Genomic DNA, 17511 nt, shown 5'->3' on the forward strand with positions numbered 1-17511 from the left:
CAGAGTTTTCCATGCAGAAACTGTTGATTTAGTTCAATTGATGAACCTGGGATTCATGAATGCTCCCTCCCTACTTCATCGAACCTCGTCAGTGCATAAATCTATTTTTTTATCTCTAATGTACTTACCTAGCTCCCACAAATGTTTTAGCTACTCCTTGTGGTAGCAACACCTACATTCGAATCACTTCTTGAGGTAAAGAAGCTGAAAGTGCTTTTAAAAGCTAAAACAAAACTTATTTTTAATCATTTGAAGGCAAGCAGATGATATGTGATCAATGGTGGTGTACATAAATGTGGTCTTGAGCTATTTGTAGTATAAGATAAATTGGTTTTCCATGAAGTACTGCTTATATATTTATTTGAAAACATTACAGTAGACACTGCTTTGTTTTTTTTTAAAAATAACTTTTATAGTGGCTTCCCATCAAAGGTAATTAGTTGCAGAAAGGTTTGGAACATCTGATGCAGTATGGCTGTGCATAAATGTTTGTACAATATCATTGCTTTCAACTTCTGTTTTGTCTAACTTGTTCTTTGTGTTGTTCTCTCTCTCTCTCATCTTCTCCATTTATTTTCTTTATTCATTATTACACCAGTTGGATGGTTTCCAAGTGAATCGATGGCTCCACAGTGACAGTTGAGATCCTGTGGTAAAATTAAGGAAAGCTATTCCACTTCCCAGTCACTTGTCCCTGATTTAATGTTTAAATCTGTCGGATTTTTAAACTGAACTTGGTCTGAAGATATCAGTGTGAGCAGAGTTCTGGTGTTTTTCCAGAGCCTTGAACCAGCAGATAACTGGGGTCGCGTGGTGGCTCAGTGGTTAACACTGCTGCCTCTCAGCTCCAGGGACACTGGTTCGATTCCAGTTTCGGGTGACTGTGGAGTTTGTACATTCTCCCTGTGTCTGTGTGGTTTTCTTCCGGGTGCTCTGGTTTACTCCCACAATCCAAAGATGTGCAGGTTAGGTGAAGTGACCATGCTAAGTTACCCATACTGTTTAGGGATGTGAAGAGGAATACAGGGGAAATTTAGACTAAGGGGGAATGGGTTTGGTGGGATACTCTTCAGACAATGTGGACTTGTTGGACTGAAGGGCCTGTTTCCGCACTGTAGGAATTCTATTATATTCTAACTCTTAACTTACCTTGGCTCTTTTTATGACTTGGTGCCCCCAGGAATTTAAAATTAAGAATGGAAACTAGCACAAAATATAAAAACAGATAGCGAAAGCTTACAAGTACATAAAAGGGAATAAAGTAGCTGAAGTGAATGTTGATCCCCTGGATGAAACTGCAGAGTTAAGAATGGGGAACCAAAACAGTGGAGTCACCAAATTAATATTTTAATTCATTTTTACAGTGGAGGAAAATTTGTACCATCCAACAGTAACAGGTAGTACAGAAGTTGTAAAAATAGAGAAATTTACAACAGTTGTCATCACGAGGAAAATGTATTGAGTAAACCTTTGTGATGGAAAGCAGCAGGGCTTCATGGCCTACCTTTTTAAAATCGTAAATGAAGTGACAGCAGTGATATTTAGATCCATTGGTTGTAAGATTCCAAAATCCCCTGGATGTTTGAAAGATTCCAGTGATTGGAAAAATGCTAATCTATAATCTTATTCAAAAAGGAGGGAGGTAGAAAGGAAACTATAGGCAAGTTAGGTTAACACCTGTCATTGGGAAACTATTAGAATCTATAATTCATTATTCAAGAAGTTTGAACAGGACATTTGGAAGGTCAAAATCCATAAGAGTCAGTATGAGGGGTAAATCACTTTTGACTAATTTTCTAATGTTCTTTGAAAGTGCAACAGCAAAGTGGATAATAGGGATTCTATAAATGTATACCTAGGCTTCTAGAAGGTATTGAATAAACTGCTGCTCAGAAGGTTAATGGACAAGGTAACATCCTATGGGGTTAGAGGTAATTTTATTAGCTTGGTTTGAGAGTTGGCTAACCAACAGAAAGCAGCACATCAGGACAAATGTCTTTAACTGGTCAGCAAGACAGTCCTTGAGGCCCCTGTTTGCAGTCTATATTAATGACATGGACGTAGCCAAATTTGCAGATGACACTAAAGGAAATTGTAATGGTGAAATAAATTTACAAATGGATGTGGATTTGGCAGATGAAGTTTAACATGAATAAGCGTGAGCTTATCAATTTTGGTCAGAAGAATAGAGGAACAACTTTCTGTGTAAATGGTGAGAAACTTCAGGCTGCTTTAGTGCAGGGCATCGGAGTGTCTTCATGCATGAGTCACACAAAACTAGCATGCAGGTCCAGCAGGTAATAAACAAGGCTAATGGAAATTTGACATTGTTGCTGAAGAAAGAGTATGAAAGGAAGGAAGAGTTGCTGCAACTGTACAAGGCATTAGTGAGACCTTGCCTGGAGTGTTGTGGTCCCCTTGCTTGAGGACTGATGTGAATCTCTTCTGAACTGCTTCAAATACAGTTATGAGACTGATTCCAGAGACATAGTTTTTTTTTGTGAAGAGAGATTGAGCAGTTTAAACTTATTCTTTCTGGAGTTGTAGAAGAATGAGGTGAGGTCTAATTTTATATAATATTCTAAATGGATTGACAAAACAGATGTAGAAAAGATTATGTTTTCTTGTGGAACAACATGGAAGGAGAGATCATAGTTTTAGGATAAGGAGATTTATAACACATGAGAAATTACTCCTCTCAAAGGAATTCACTACCACAGAGTGCAGTGGATGCAGGGACAGATAAGGAGATGCAGATTTTTAATTAGCAATGAATTGAAGGGTTATGGAGAGCAGGTAGGAAAATGGAGTTAAGGTGGAGATGGGATGAGCCATGGTTGTATCAAATGGCAGAGCAGGCTCGAGGGATTGAAGTTCCTCCTCCTTCCTAATGCTTATGTTCTTTTCAAACCTGTCTCTTTCTTGCTTCTGTTTTTGTGTTCTGACTGTTTCAATACTTTTCTATTTGTGACTTGTCCTACATGGCTGTGTTACAGAGACTGATTGATTGGCTCACCTTTATTTATAAAACTAAATCAATCATTCTGACAGGTCTAACTCCCATAAACAATATTATTCTAGATATAAGTGATTCAGAACATACTAACTTCAATGACCCTACCAGATGGGAAGATGCTGGACTAGCTTCTGTGACCAATAGGACCCAATTCTTGAATCGATCAATGGAGGTAGGATTTCATACATCGTTCTGCAAATGATTTCTGAATGTTTAAGGCAGTTGCAATGGTGATAAATTTTATCAAGCTAGTTATTGTTGCAAATAAATATTTGCAATGTAATTATTTTAAGCATCCAACTATAATGTATTTAATCTCTTCTAGCTCAAGAGTACTGTTGCAACTGTTGAATACCTTAATGAGAGTTGTTGAGGAAAGGGAAAGTAATTAAATGGAAAGATTCTTTGAGATGTTCGTTGTGTGTTGCCTGGTTGCACATCCACTTGTCAATGTTGTTCAGTGGAACCAGAGAATGAGAGGGAATGCCAAGTTACACATGACCAAAAATATGTTGGGACGGAAGCCTTCCTAAGTAGATGCAGCAAATAGGTGACTATTTTCTCCTTTGCCACCATTTTAGTTTTAAACAAATACAACAATTGGTGGCTCTGATGAAGAACAGTAACAATGACGCTTTCGAAATGTGGGATTTCTATGCGAAATAATTTTGCTACATCAACCTTTTCATGTATTTTCCAAGTTGGACACAGATGCAGTATGGAATGCCATGTACAAAATCAATGATTTATTTAACTTTTAAGTTGAAATTAGATAATCTTGACTGCTTCTGATAATATTAACCTAAATATTGGAAGAAATGGATGTGATCTTATGAAAAATTTATTCATGGAGTATGTTCCATTTTGCCACTATGCAATGTTACTTTAGCCCATTGAGCCTCTATAATGCTATATTTATTTTGACTTATTATGAATAATTTTTGAGGAAATTAATTGAGAAGCAATGTTTTTGTGTTAATAAACAGGTTGATAAATCTAAAAGGGACCAGGAAAATCTGATGGAGGATGCAAAGCCAAAAGGTAAAATATTTTTAACAAAATTAAATAGACTTGATTCTCTCTGATTGGGTTAGCTTTTATAATAACCCATAAAGGAAAACTTTGCACTGGAGGTTACACTATTTCTGTGGCCTGAATTCTTATTTCTCAGCAGAAGGTGATGTTGGAAGTAGGATTGCTAGCAGTTTGGCTCCAAAGGCCAGCATCCTGGCTTGCTGGTCCGTTCCTTCTACCTTTTATTCATGGAGCTAGTTTCTGAGGTGATGATGGATTCCTGCCTACCAGTCACAGTTAGACTGCCCATTCTTCACAGCCTTCAAGCAGAATTTGTGTTTTCCACATATGATTAGAGTCAGTAAATGGAATGATGGAGCTTCCCTGCAACAGGCCAGTCAGCTGTTGGATCGAGAAATGGGCTTGGATGCCTTCATATCCTGCAGGGCCATCAGGATGGCAGCAAGGGCTACAGCTATAGCAGGACACCACCCTCTCTGAGGGTGCCCCCACTGCAGTGACAACTTGCAATATTCACATGTCTACAGGAGGCATGTCCACCTTGAAGTGTTATCTTGATCCAACCACAGCACCCACCACCTCCATGGGGCTGCCAGACATTCATCAGAATTCTGTGTGGTCCCACTGGCTTTATGAGCCATTCGCCATCTTTAATTGGATATACCTTCCAGGATGTGAATTCTTAAATTGGTTGCAAATCTCAAAAGCCTTCAAAGTCCTGCCACAGTCATTTTTGGGTTCCCTATCCAGAATCCGTCCTACCTCTGGAAACGGACCTTGGAATTAAAATTCAGCAAAGGGTAACTGGGCCACGTATGAGTGAGTCATGCATTTGGGGAAATACCAAATTTATTCCTCTAATGCATAGGAGCAACAATTGCTTCAATATGAAGTACATCAATATTCAAACTAACTGTGTTCTTTGCATTGGTTCAGATATGTTTGACGGCATTTGTGAGGAATTGTTTAGCTGTTAACATAATAGTTGCAGCAAGACTTGAAGTGCAAGACTGGTAGACAGTTCTTTGTTTACCTTCTCATTCCCAGGATAAGGGGTTGGTAATTTTCACTGAGTATTGCAAGGTTTTTGAGTCCTCCATCACAGAGGACAGTAAATGTTCAGTCATTGAATATATTCAAGACAGAGATCAGTGGATCTTTCTCTCCCACTGTAAATTGACGATACAGAGATTCCAAGATCAGACAATATTTCACTAAAAGTAGTCCTCACAGTTTGACAACTAAATGGTGACCTTAAAAGATTCTGTGTAAATAAATCTTTCAAAATGATTTCTAAATACTTATAATATGTGTGATGATGCTGGAGCCACCCATAAGTTGTTGCAACATATTTTTGGATTCTATAGGTAAATTCCAAAATCTCTATATTTTGTAACAAAGCACTCATTTGCCCTTTTCAATCCTAAAATCCCATAAGTGCATGAAAGGATTTCTCATTGGTGTATAAAATCATGTCATACAAGGTGGCACGGTGGCTCAGTGGTGAGCAGTGCTGCCTCACAGCGCCAGGGACAAGGATCGATTCCCACCTTGGGCGACTGTACGGAGTTTGCACATTCTCCCTATGTTTGCATGGGTTTCCTCTGGGCACTTTAGTTTCCTCCCACATTCCCGAAGATGTGAAGGTCAGGTAAATTGGCCAGGCTAAATTACCCATTTTGTTAGGCGCATTAATCGAAGGAAATGAATCCAGGTGGGTTATTCTTCGGAGGGTTGGTGTGGACTTGTGCTGAAGAGCCTGTTGAATACTGGAGGGAATCTTATCTAATCTAATCTATTGTCTGAACTTCACTTGGACAATTGAAAAATAAATTATGATTCTTTTTGCTCTAAATTTAAGCTTATTGTATTGATTTCATTCGCTATTATATCTGGATATCAATGAGTATATTCCTTAAATGCAGTTTGATTTTTTCTATCATGTGTAATCCAGGTTGAGAGAACCTTGGAAAGTTATCGCCTAATTATTTTACATGCAACTAAAGAGCTATTGTGAATTTTCAAGAAATTATTCTAAACTGGCCCGGAACTTTAAAAAATATTTTTCCAGTCAAGATTCTGGGAGAAATGTGCTTTCTGTTCGCTTTTAGGTACTAAAATTCCACTTGTGTGGTCCAAACAGATGTGTCTAAAATCTCAGCTGGGAATAACACTGTTGTGTGGGTGTGTTGGGTAAATGCAATTCCAGCTATCTTCAAAGGCATTCTGCTATTGAATGACAAAATGTAGTCAAAACAATTCAAACCCATCACCTGGTGTGGTTTAAAGGGAATGCACAAGCAGTTTGTGCTCCTTTACTCATATAATTTTGAGGTCACTCCTAGATTAACTTCTCTATGGTGTAAGCATCCTTCATCTCTTTTCTCACTAAAATGTTATGAGTTACTGAAAGCAGAGGTACTGGAAATGGTTAAAATGAGAACAGTAACTGCTAATGCTTTACTCAATATTCTTTTCTGCACCAAACTTCAGTTTTCAAACTTGTTTGCTGCACATTTGTAGAGACTGAGTACAAATTGTGTATCAATTTCACTCTGAATTTGACATCAAAGGGCTCCCCTGTCCCAGCCACCTGTCACAGCTTCTCACCAAGCTTTCTCCCATTAACTTGTTCATGGGATGCTGGCAAAGCCAGCATTTATTTCAGATTCCCAATTGACCTTAATATGGGGGTGAGCCAACTCCTTGAGACTCTACAGTCCATATGATGTAGGGAGACCTGCACTGCTGGTTGGAAAGGAGTGCGAGGATTTTGACCAGGTAATGGTGGTGGCAGAACAGTTTAGTTCAAAGTCATAATAGTGAGTGCTTTGGAGGAAAACTTACAAGTGGTGGGATTTCCATGAGTTTGCTACCCTTGTCCCTTTTAGGTGGTAGAGATTGCAGATTTGGATGTTGCTGCAGTGCTTCTTGTCAATGGTGCACAGTGCAGCCCCTCTGCATCATTGGTAGACCGAGTGAATGTTGAATTTAGTAGCTTGGTACCCTATCAGGTGGGCTACATTGTCCTGCATGGTATTGAGCTTTCAGTGTTGGGACTATATGCCATCCTTCCAGGCAGATGGACAATATTCCATCACATTCCTGACTAATGCCTTATAGATGGTGAGCAGGCTTTGGGAAATCAGGATATAATTTATAAGCTGCAGAATTCCTAGTCTCTGACTTGCAATTATATTCTCAGTAACTAAATGGATGATCCTGGTCAGTTTTTTTATTGATGTTGATAGTGGGGAGGGGTGGGGTGATTCATTATTGGTGATGTCACTGAACGTCATGAGAAGATGGTTACATTCTTTCTTGATGGAGATGGTCATTGCCTGGCAATTTGGTGCAAATGTTTCCTTGAGACACAGGTTTGGTTTTATAATAAGCTAAATTAAATAAGTTAAATCTCTACACTAGTGTCTTTACCTTTTTAAAATAATCCACAACTAAAGAATATGCGCTAAAGTGATAGATTTCAGGTAATGTCGGTGAGGATCCCTCATTATCATTACTGATAGACCATAATTAGCTCTGTGAAAAAGGAACAGGCTTTGCAGTTTAAGCTTCTTACTTTTCAAATATTTCATGAGTTCTCTGAGGAATCTATGGTGTCTGGGAACTGGGCAAGCAGCTTTGAGTCAGAACGAGGAATCTTTACTGAGACATGCTGACTGCAGACCAGGAATTTAAGAGAAGATCAGTTAAGGGCTAGCGGAGTTCTACTTTCTGTAGTAATGGCTAAGTCGGGGTCTTTATGTTCCCACTTTAATATTTGAATAGCATTGGCTTAATGCTACACGAGTTCAATTGGCTCTTTCTCTTTCACAGCTTTAACATGAATGCTTGGTACCTATTAACAGCTCAAATGTTTTTTTCTGATGGAGTTGACGGGAGTAGGAAATTTTACTTTATTTTCTCATGATCGGGGAGTAATTGATTTCTGGAACAATAGATGCCTAGAGAATTTGGTGCAACTTCTGGTCATCCATATGATTAAGGCTATTGAGGAAAGAAAAAAAACGATAAATGAATTCTATGTCAGATTGAAATTATTCTGGTTTTAAATCTTGTATTCTGCAAGGATATTCTTTGCTGTAATTTGTTAAATAGTTATCCTCCTGGATGCATGTAACTTTTTTTAATGACAAATAGATTTTGTAGTTAATATATTTTGTATTTTTGCTTTAGCATCTGAGCCCCTTAGCCTGAGAAACTTTAAAAGACGATCCCAATTTTTTGAACAAGGTAAAACGATAATTAATCCATTTATGTTTTGTGACGTTATCAACTGGGCTTGCAGCTATGTCAGCTCTGTATTGGGGCAAATCTTCACGCTTTTCACTTGTCCATCTGCTTCAGAAAACTTATGATTTAATAAATGCTTCTTTCTATAGGCTCCTCACAGTTCTCTTGCAATTCGTTGGTCTATCTTTGTGGTAAAGGTTATGCATCATATTTGACAGATGTTCTCATTTTAAAAATGCAAGAAAAGTTTCCAATTTCTAACCATTGTTGGATACTTGGCAAACTAGTATTTGTTTTTCTAATTTTATTGTGTGTGTGTAAATGCTTGATACAAACATGCACGGGGTGAAACAGTGCACACTTTGAAGGCTGTACCACCATTTTAATCCATTGCCTAACTTTGCAAATCTGTGTTTGAATTCAACCCATTTGGTTAGACAATTTGAAATTTAAACTGTTGCATTTGCTAAATTTATTTTTCTCAAAACAAAATCCATTCTGCATACTAGGTTTGTAACTGCAACCTGCAAATGTTGGTACAGATTTTCTTTCAACATTTGATATCTTCCTGCAACTTTGATTGAACTGCTTTGATCCTTCACACCCTCTTTTCCCTTGCCTTGCAACAGTAGTCCATTTTGTGTATTTTTTGGTGCGATAAGTATTGGAAATATATGGTACCAAAGGAAAATGTATTTGACAAAGAAATGTATTGATGTGCGTATTGAAAATGATCAAATTAATGAAAAAGAACAAAATTCAGAGGTGTTGGTTGTTGTCTTTTCTGAGTGCCTTAAATGGACATGCAGCTGTTTACACTGCCAAGTGTTTCATGTTACAGTTTGGGCTTTATCCCAAAATCTTCATTTTAAACAACTTGACAAAAATTTCTGTAGCAGCTCAAGTCTTGACTGCAATTTGCTGTGGTCGTGTTTAACTCAAGCTTAACAATTAACTGGAGTGGGGTGCAAGGGAAGACAGAGTTACAATTGCAGTTTTGATCATCTCAGACGGTACTCAATGGAGAACTTTGTGCAGGCTGAATTTCATCCCCCCAGATTTACTCTCTCACACACGCACACAGAGAGAGAAGGACTTGCAGAGCAAAAACATGTTTGAGTTTCTAGGCTGTTCATCAAATTTTTACATATACTGATTTGGCTGTTTTAAATAGAAAACTGTTTTTTGGCAAGTCCCTATAAATTGCAAACACTGGTTTAGAATCATAGTCCTAGAGTAATATACCATGGAAACAGATCATTTGGTTCAATGTGCACTTGCAGTTCACATAACCTAAACTGGTTCAGTTCCATTTGCCAGGCCTTTATCCTTCTAAACTCTTCCTATTCTTGGGTTTTTTTTTATTGTTGTAGTGAACCCAACTCTACCACTTACTCTGTCAACTCATTTTACTTACGCACCACCTTCTGCATGAAAATGTTGCCACTCAGATCCTTTTTAAATCTTTCCCATTTTGCTTGAAACCTATGCCCTTCAGTTTTGGACTCGCCTACACTGGGGAAAAAAGACCTTGTCTATTCACCCTATCCGTGCCCTAAATGATCTTATAAACCTCTAGAAGGTCACCCCCTCAGTGCCAACTCCACTGAAAATAGCCCCAGCCTATTCAGCCTCTTCCAAAGCTCAAATCCTTCAATCCCAGCAACATCCTTGTCATATTTCTGAACCTTTTCAAGTTTAACAATATCTGCCCTATAGCAGGGAGATCAGAATTGTTCGCATTATTCTAAAAGCTGCCTCACCAATGTCCTATTATGAAACATGACATTCCAAATCTTTCTTCTTATCAGTGGTACAATCAGTTGAAAAACAAATGTCTTGGTTGTGAGGGTAATTCAAAATTGGGGCAATTTCTAGGATGCATTTACCTGTCACCTTAGTTACTTTAAGGAACAATTTATTGTTATTTCCCAGTGCCACCAGTTATAAATTTCAGGGCAATGGGTCAATTTTATTTCTTCTCTTAATCAGTAATGTTATTTTAACACCCGTCAAGCTGATTAAGTTCAATTAGTAATTTTTCATATGGTATTAACAGCATTCCAGTCTGCTGGGGTGCAGTCATTCATAAAAGTTGGATCTTCCCATATCCATCAACTTTTTTTTTGCAACTGCTAAATGCCTTTGAGAAGGCATTCAGTTTGTTTAACGTTATATTGTGTTGGTGTAAAGCTCAGTAAAAAGTAACATTTTTTTTGAGTCTATAGTGGCTTGCACTGATGCTGTTTTGAAAGAACTGTTGTAGTGAAGCAGCCACAGCTGCTGTGCTGTGCAGAGGAACTGCAGTACTGTACATTAGCTTATGAAATTCTTCTTGTTCTTCAGGCGGATCCGAATCTGCAGTGAGTGATGTAAGTAAAGTATCAATTCTTCCCTTGGATTTTAGTTATAAAATGTCACTCTGCTGTCATAAAATTCCTGTTTCTAATCATGCATCATTTGGTTCACTAAAAGGATTCATATTGGCCTTTTGCGTGTCTCCAGAATTGGAGTCAAAACAAAACCATAATTATTGATTGCAAACATTTCATAATTCAGTTGACCACTCGCAAAAACACTTGACATTGAAGAAAGTTATAATCACTGTGTGTGTTTATTAATAAATAAAAGTCAAGGTGTTACATGCTTTCTTCTTGCTGTGGTATGTTAGCTACAAATTCCATCAATTAGTGTTTCAAGTCGATGGTCTTGGAATCCTGAGGAAGAGAGAAAGCGCCAGGAAGTATGGCAGAAAGAGCAGGAGCGTTTGTTACAGGTACAGTGTGGCTATAGTGCTAGCCGCATGGTGCTGAGATGGTTTTGCAAATTTACTAATAAATGCTTTTGCATGGATTCTAGTCTTTTTTAAAATGTAGAACCTTGTAACGCCAGGCAATGTGTTCATTCCATTATAGAGCTGCTTAACGTCTTTGTGCAAAGAGTGAAATAAAGCAGGATGCAAACCATTGGACAATTAAGACCTTTTTAAAATTCCATCTTAGATTTTTGCTCGAAGAGTCTCCATTTGCTAATCCTATTTCTACTCGCAGAAAACGTGCCTTGTTACATTTCCTTTTCTCTGCTTGAGTGTCAAGAATCCCCAGCCGCCATTTCAATCCACTTGTTCATAAACTTCTACCAAAGTCTTTTGAGACCGGTTCACAGAGTGCATGTGCATGGTCTTCACACAGACTGTTTCCAAAGGAGAAAATTCTCTCATACAATATTATCTTTCCATGGTCAAGTGGCTGGTCAATGTAGGAAAGATTCTGGAAGGCATGTGTACGTACCTTAAAGCCAAGAGTACCACAATTTTAAGATGTAATTCCCTGATCAAGTTTGTCCTGAGCCTCTATTTCCAGCCTCAATGGAGTGACAGATAATAGCTGAAACGAATGTATGACTTTGTATTGTCAGTTGGTAGGGCATATTGTATGAGACTGGAACATTTGTTTAGTCCTGCAAATGTAAAGCAAATTCAGATTCCAATTTCTTGCAAATTCAAATCAAGAATTTACAGTAGGATTTCACTGAAACCTGCCAACACTGTCAAATTAATATATTGTGCATATTTTGAACGAGTGCTCAGTTGTGCATGACTTATGCATTTTTAATTTGCAAATCTGATAGTCACATTGATCATCAAAATTCAATTTGTTTGACTCTCACAGTATTTGTTTAATAATCCTTTTTTAAAATTTGAACCCCTTTTGGTGATCAGTGCACATGCACTGCATTTCGTATTGCAGCAAAATTAGTCTGTATTGTCTATACCAGTTTTGCATCCTCGCTGTCTAAGGAAAACATAACACTGCTCTTTCCTCACGCTATAATCCTAATGCGAGCATATTATCATAGTGCACTAGTTATAAAAAAGGAATATGCATGAAGTAGAGTGGTGATGGCTTGGAGCGTTGTTTTGTTATTGTGCAGTGGTAGTTCATAGAGCCCTTGCCAAACCTAGATTTGAGGCAAATATATTCATCTGCAATGGTAGAACTGATCGAGGTGGGCACCATTTACAATTTTATATACATTTTTAAAAAAAGTTCCTTACAAAGTTCATTGACTCTGCATCACTTCTACAATATTAATACCCGTCATAGAGTTTGATCTAGTATATTAAGTAATGAATTTCATTTTTTAGTGTAAATCCTATAAAAGCTGCTGATGTGTTAAATTTGGTAATGTGCAGCTTTCATGTTTTAAATAACTGTGAATTTTGGCAACCCAAGCTTTTAATTTAAAATATTGTATTGATGATCTGACCAATCAAAACCAGCACTCTGAAGATTGCATGAGAGTTTTAGTCTGATTCTAGTTTTGGCATTGGTAATTAATTCTAGTAGTACTGGTGAGGCAACACTAGCTTTTCCTTGCTTCAATGTGCAAATGCTTTCATTTACTTGATGGTTTCAATCATTTGGATCTGTTAGGAAAAATACCAGCGTGAGCAGGAGAAACTACGGGAAGAGTGGAGAAAGGCTCAGCAAGAAGCGGAACAAGAAGGTACCAAGTACTATGAAGAGGTAATGACATATACAACACCAAGTAAATAGATGGTGGGGTGATGCATATAGATGGGGAGGGAACAGGCTAGTAGTCTCTGAAACAGTAATATGTTGTACTTATTCTTAATTATGGGGGGACCAAAAGGAAACAACTTTCCTGTAGTGTTAAAATATTGACTAAGATGGCACATTCTGAGATGTTGCAGGATTTTGTCAAATTAGTTCAAATAAACGTTGCTATAATATATTAAAACTGAAATATTAATGTTTCCCTTTTTAATGGTGCAAAGCTTCATCACGTTCATATCACTAAAAATTAATGTTTTTGAACATAGCATATTTTAAGAACTTTTATTACAAGCACTTTTTTCAAACAGTATTATTCTTTCTTTTAAAATGCTATTTCTTTTCCTAAAACTGACAACTGTCAGTTATTAATGGGAGCTATTAGACAAGACTACTTTTTTTTTCCCTGACAGCACCTCAATAGCACTTTGACAGGTATCGAGACCAGAATAGGAAGCATTTTCTTCCATCATTTATCTTTAAATCAAATGAAACGCCTTTGTTTAGGACCTCCATGCTTTTAAATGTTCATTTGTTTGACATTTAAATGTTCATTGTGTATAAAAGGTATGTTGCTTGTATTCCTTAGAGCAGAATGACACGTAATACAAAACGTGCATGGACACTGCTCTTTTATCAGAAATTCATGGCTTATTCATGCACGAATAAATTTTCCTCCTCAAGTCATGCAACTGCAATTTCATTTGTGTGTGTTGAAAGTGCATACAGAAAGGAATTTTCCTTCTCATCTGTTGGCTGCAATTCTTTTGTGTGGTCTTTTCAGCAAAATTCTCATCATTTTTTTCTAAACCACATTTCAACCCAGTTGGTCCAATGACTTAGTGTGTATGTTCTTTTTTAAATGTACACACAGTGGTTGTGCATCATTCCCAATAATCAAAGACTCGCATCATTCCCTTCACACTCCTCCATCGTTGACTGGTTCTGAAGTCTGAATCGAGCTTGAAATTTAGTATAGAGCCTTGTCATGATGGAAACCAAAAGAACTACAGATGCTGCAAATCGGAAACAAAAACAGAAACTGCTGGCAAAGATCAGCAGGTCTGGCAGCGTCTATGGAGAGAAATCAGCGTTAATGTCTCAGGTTAAGTGACCCTTCCTCAAAACTGATGGTAGCTAGGAAAATGTCAGTTTATTTGTAGAAAATAGTGTGAGGGGAGGGGATAAAGAGTAAGCAATAGGTGGGTGTAGAGTCCAAAGACACAAAAACAGTTTGACAGATGAAAGAGTGGGTAATGGTCTAGCCAGGAGGGTGAATAGCTATTTATGGGAAATGTTAGTAGCCAACAATGGGTAGTGGGTAATAGCAGACTTCGTGATAACAAGGCCCAGTGTATGTGGGTTGAGATAATAACATGGGAGAGTTCAAGCCCCCAATTTGAACAGAATATTTTCTTTGGGAGTAAATGCTTCCTTAAGCTTCCCCAGTATTTTCCGTTCCCACTCCATGTATGTCTTAGTAATGTTGCATTATGTTAAATCAATTGTTAAATTAATTAACTTTAAATTTCAATAGGAGCGCAGGATATTGCAGGAAACAAACACTCCACAATCGCCTTCAGATACTGTGGATGGGCCTGTAGGGTTCAAGAACCAGTTCACTTCTCGAAACTGGATGACATCTTGGAATAACCAAGAATCGGAGGATGAATCGCAGGAACTGAGAGAGGAAGAAGTTTGGCACGGAAGTGAAGATGATGAGGCAGGGCAGCGAGAGGAATTCCAGTTGCAAGAAGAAAGAAGGCATCAAGAAGAAGAAGAAGAAGCAGATCGTCTTGAACAGGAGAGAAAGCTGCAAGAGAAAGAACGTGAACGACAAGAACAATGGCATCGTGAGAAAGAGCGACTTGAAGAGAAGAGGCAAAAACAACGCCAACAAGCCGAAGAAAGGGCACGGTTAGCAGAAAGTGAAAGAACAGAGGAATATCAGCCCCAGTGGTAAGATTTTGAACAAACTGTTTACTAAGCTAGCTTCCCGTTGGAACTTCATTCCCATCTGCTGCAATCCATTTAAAATGGATTACGTTCCACAGATTACTAATTGATTGTTAATTTTAAGAAAGCAAGTAACCGCTCTAAATTAAAGTGAAGTTGTTTGAAATAAGTGTATATATACATAAAACAACAAACTGTGGATGCTGAAACTCTGACACAAAAGCAGAAATTGCTGGAGAAACCTGGCAGGTCTGGCCGTGTCTGTGGAGGGAAAACTCAGTTAACACTTTGTGTCCTGTGTCCTGTGTCCCTACTACAGAATTGATGCAACATCTAGGGGAAGAGTTTTGTTTTGTTCATTTGTGGGACTTGGGCATCACTGGCCAGCCAGCTTTGATAGCCCATCCCTATTTGCCCTTAAGGTGGTGGTGAGCTGCCTTCTTTGTCACTGCAGTCCACTAGCTGTGGGTGTTGACCCACAATGCCAGTTGGGAGGAAATTCCAGGATTTTGACCCAACGACTGTGAAGGCAAGGCAGTACATTTCCAAGTCAGGGTGGTGAGTGGCTTGGAGGGTAATGTGCAGGTAGTGGTCCCAAGTACCTGCTGCTCTTGTCCTTTTAGGTGGAAGTGGTCGTGGGTTTGGAACGTGCTATCAAAGGATCTTTTGGTGAATTTTTGCAGTGCATCTTGTAGATAATACATGTTGCTGCTACTGAGTGCCGGTGGTGGAGGGATTGAATGTTTGTAGATGTGGTGTTAATCAAGTGGGTTGCTTTGTTCTGGATGGTGTCAAGCTTCTTGAGTGTTGTTGGAGCTACACCCATCCAGGCAAGTGGGCAGTATTCCATCACACTCCTGACTTGTGCCTTGTAGATGGTGGATAGACTTTAGGGTGTCAGGAGGTATCCCTCGTTTCTGACCTGCTTTTCTAGCCACTGTGTTTATATGCTATTTAAGTGCTGTTTATCTTGACCAGGGATGGGGATGGAAAAGGAGTGAGCTGATAGATGGAGACAGAGCTCCGAGAGAGGGTGGAGAAAAGGGATTGTTGGATAATAAGCCAAAGAAGAAGCAAAGCTAGATAGGTGATGATGTGGATTGTTGGGTAAAAGAGTTAGCTGCACTGAAAGCACCCTGATGACAAGACCTTGAGTGTGGGTGTGAGAAAAAAAACATGGACAGTGGTATTCAGGTATCCTAATATCAGCTTACTGTATTACCCAAGCCCATCTCTGTAATGAAGGTGCAATTGCGTTGAAACTTAAGATAGCATTAACTGTGCGTTTCTGATTGAGGAAGAGGTGCAACGTTTAATGATCCTGAGGAGCTTCACTGTTTGTAAGGAAGGGGACAGCAAATTTGTTCTCAACTTTGTTCCATTTTTGTTAGCTATTAGAATCATTCAGATTTTTTGTGATATACTGTTCTATCTGTAATTTGATTTTAGGAAAGGAATGGTATATATTCTCCCACATGATGTATTAACCAGCTTGCAATGCCATTATGATTATAGGGCCAAGTCCAAGTCTACCTCTGACCTCGATGAGTTTGTGCCTGCCCATGGACACGGTAAGTTTCCTCTCTTGAGTGTTTCAACTTGGGAATTAAAACAGATTTGAATTTCCTTTAGCTGCTTGAACCAGCCAGTGGCTGAATCTTCAATTAATGGAGAATATTTTAGCTTCAGTTATTCCATAAAAACTAAATTGTGTTGCAATCATAAATACTTGTCAAACCATGTTTTATTCCTAATTGCAAGGGATTAATTATTTCTCCGTATCCCTTTGTTGCTTTTAAAATAAATTGAATGCAATGCAACTTAAATTTAAAATATTCCAAATGATAAACACTAGCCTGATGCAAACATCATTTATTAGAGAACAAATTTGTTTGAGTACAAGATTACTTTCCAGTTTAAGATGTGCTAGGATAGCACTAAAACTATGCAGCTGAAAGCAAATGGTGGTGTTCATCTGTGAATGTGCACACACACACACACTATGATAGATGGGAACAGAAATTTGAAACAGAATTTGATAATTTTTTGACATTTGCCTTTTAACCTTTTGTTTAAACGCGTTGAAAACGTTATCCTTGCTTGAGTGCTAATGGCCCTCTGTGTGCATATTTGAACGTGTATTTAGGTGTAGGTGTGAAACCAGTGAGTGGTGTGGCCCAGTGGCTGCTTGAGGAAGAAAAACTACGCAGGCGACATGGGAAGACGCAGGAAGCTGCACGTGTTGAATTGGAAACAGAGAGGCTGAAAATCCTTAATCAGATGAAATATGCTGACCCAGAGAGAGGTGGGGAATACGCCCTCTGATCAGCAGCCAAGCTATACCCTAATTTCTCTTTGTCACTCCAATGATCAAGCTAATTAGCATATTTTCAGCTACACTGTTGCCATTTTAAAGTAATTTTTTTTTCCCTTGAGAGACCCTCTGCTCAATTCAAAATGCTCAATTAAATCATTGTAGTTGCTTGCTAATTGTACATGTTTTTACCTTGATGTGCATGAAACGCACCGACTGAGCTGATATAGCTCTGCGCTGATGTTTGGATGGCCAATGTTTTAATGCTGAATGTACTATTTGTTCATTGTAGTTGGCTGAGCTCTCTTAACTATGACAAGCTTGATTTATTTTTCTCAAGTTTGGTTACAATCTACTAA

The 17511-nt window shown here is 38.3% G+C and overlaps 1 protein-coding gene across 6 annotated transcripts in view; it reads left to right on the plus strand.

Annotated features, from left to right (window-relative positions):
* Positions 1-17511, plus strand: part of LOC132816395 (LIM domain only protein 7-like) — a 238405-nt gene that overhangs the window by 203698 nt on the left and 17196 nt on the right. For 4 of the 6 annotated variants that reach the window (XM_060825901.1, XM_060825906.1, XM_060825903.1 and 1 more), the window contains 9 exons: positions 3082-3188; positions 4003-4057; positions 8249-8305; positions 10652-10677; positions 10977-11081; positions 12742-12834; positions 14420-14841; positions 16354-16409; positions 16985-17143. In XM_060825901.1, the coding sequence (XP_060681884.1) occupies positions 3082-3188; positions 4003-4057; positions 8249-8305; positions 10652-10677; positions 10977-11081; positions 12742-12834; positions 14420-14841; positions 16354-16409; positions 16985-17143 (1080 nt within the window). The remainder of the gene's footprint in view (positions 1-3081; positions 3189-4002; positions 4058-8248; positions 8306-10651; positions 10678-10976; positions 11082-12741; positions 12835-14419; positions 14842-16353; positions 16410-16984; positions 17144-17511) is intronic. The other 2 variants (XM_060825905.1, XM_060825904.1) reach the window with 2 other exon arrangements.

The sequence above is a fragment of the Hemiscyllium ocellatum genome, chromosome 6, assembly GCF_020745735.1.
Source record: "Hemiscyllium ocellatum isolate sHemOce1 chromosome 6, sHemOce1.pat.X.cur, whole genome shotgun sequence".
Lineage (NCBI taxonomy): Eukaryota > Metazoa > Chordata > Chondrichthyes > Orectolobiformes > Hemiscylliidae > Hemiscyllium > Hemiscyllium ocellatum.